Below are 1,931 nucleotides of genomic sequence, written 5' to 3' on the forward strand. Positions count from 1 at the left end.
GGGGGGGGCGAAAAAAATATCGTGTCCGAACCGAGGCTCGAACCCGGACTTTCCGCTTCGGAGACGAGAGCACTATCCGCTTCGCCACCGCACCCTCTAATTTGACTATATAATCATCTATTTCAACTTTTTCGCATAGTTTTATTTCTCTTTGTATTCTATAATTTAATATTGATTGAAAGGCCCAGACCCAGTTGAATGGGTTTTTAAAAAAGTATACCACTCTTTCAAATAGTCTTCTCTTAATGCAAATTTATTGGGGATGATTCCGTCAGATCGATACCTTTCATAATTTACATCATTTTTTTTTCATCAGCCAAAAAGCTGCGAACATTCTCGATCATTCGGCAATTACGTCTAATTGTTTTGTTAGGACAAGGCATAAAAAACGACATTGAATGTACTAATGGTTTGATTGTGCGTATTATTGTAGATAACATGTTTTAAGCCTCGATCAAACCAATTAAGGTCAATCAGTGGCCAAGCTTTTTCAAAGCTGCTTGTAAGGAATACACCAGGACTGAGAGGGATAAAAGCTTCTCAGACTGCTTTACAATTTCTTTTTAATAAAGATATCATTAAACAAACAACGGATTTTCTAATATTGGAACAGCGAGTAGCTCCTGATTAGAGAATAATATTATGATTAATTTCTTTTTTGGGTAATCGGTACCATCTCTTCATTTTCCCCCTCTACGTTCTACAGTCTCGAGGCTGCCGTTATACATGCAGCTGTGCAGCATCCCCAATACATATTGTTGTTTGATGTGAGTCTTCCTAGATATGCTCCAAAAGAAAGACAAGCTATATCAGGCATATTGCTACGGTAAAGACATTAATTGGAATCAAGAACGTGTGAAGGATATCTTACTATTTTTACAAGTATGAAAGGAATATCTAGTTTTTTTAATTTTGAATCTTGCCCGAGCTAAAACACCAAAAATTGTCAGTTACCTGTGTTCAGCCAGTTTGTTTTACCTGAAGAACAAAATGGGCGAAGTAAGTGACGGTCCTGTGGGTGAAGTTATCCAAAACAATGATGGCAACGTCCGTTGCGTTGTCGTCGCTGGTCATTCTTTTCAGTTCAAAGGCAGTCAGGGCAGGAAGGACGATCACAGCGGAGGCTGAACCAATCAAAACAACGGAGAAAACGGTGACCTTTCGTGTAATGATGGCCTTGACCTTTAAGGGAAGAGCAACGCTGAGGCATCTCTCTACGGAGATGTACACGGCTATAGAGCAGTTGTTGAAGGCTAGAGCGTACAGGAGCCACCCGACTGTAGTTGGACAATAACACATATTTTGTGAGGCAACGTGGTGGAATCAGGCTCTCGTCAAAATAATCAAAATGAAGAAACGTGCATTTTTCCGCAGGTTTGTTAATTTTTATTAAATTTTTGTTTTTGTCTCAACACCGTTCATGCTTATTAAAGAACTCATTTCTGAGTGGATTTTTCTGAAAAACGTTGATTAAAGACACAGAATATGTAAATTTTCAGTTACCACGGACTCTTAAGCTAAGGAAATAACTATCCTTTGGCGGCCATTTTCTCATTAATTTTACCTCTGAAAACAGGTGACCCCCACCTCCTTCTTTCGCAAATATTTCGACTTGTATTCAAGAAAATAGATAATTTATTCTTCCACATAAAGACAAGTGAACAAGCTTCAAGATGATACCAATAACTCTATATGCCAAAAAATGGACGAGAGCCTGATTCCACCAAGCTGTATCACATTTTAGTTATTTGAGATGAAAACACCGCTTTCACCACCTGTCGATAGGTTGTTTTAAGAGACATTTTATTCAAAGTTGATGTCATTCTCCGATATGTATGAGTTAAAGACGGAGAAGGCACAGAACTTCTTTCGCCGATGTCGTGGAAGATACAACTGTATGAGAACGCTATCAGGTCTACTAGATCTATGGT

At 38.7% G+C, this 1,931-nt stretch overlaps 1 protein-coding gene across 1 annotated transcript in view; it reads right to left on the minus strand.

The window, feature by feature from the left end:
• Positions 1–978: 978 nt before the first annotated feature.
• Positions 979–1,931, minus strand: part of LOC101850536 — a gene marked incomplete at its 3' end in the record, with an annotated part of 1,909 nt that continues 956 nt past the window's right edge. The window contains exon 2 of the mRNA XM_005113484.1: positions 979–1,277. Within this exon, the coding sequence (XP_005113541.1) occupies positions 979–1,277 (299 nt within the window). The remainder of the gene's footprint in view (positions 1,278–1,931) is intronic.

Source organism: Aplysia californica, unplaced genomic scaffold, assembly GCF_000002075.1.
Source record: "Aplysia californica isolate F4 #8 unplaced genomic scaffold, AplCal3.0 scaffold02717, whole genome shotgun sequence".
NCBI lineage: Eukaryota > Metazoa > Mollusca > Gastropoda > Aplysiida > Aplysiidae > Aplysia > Aplysia californica.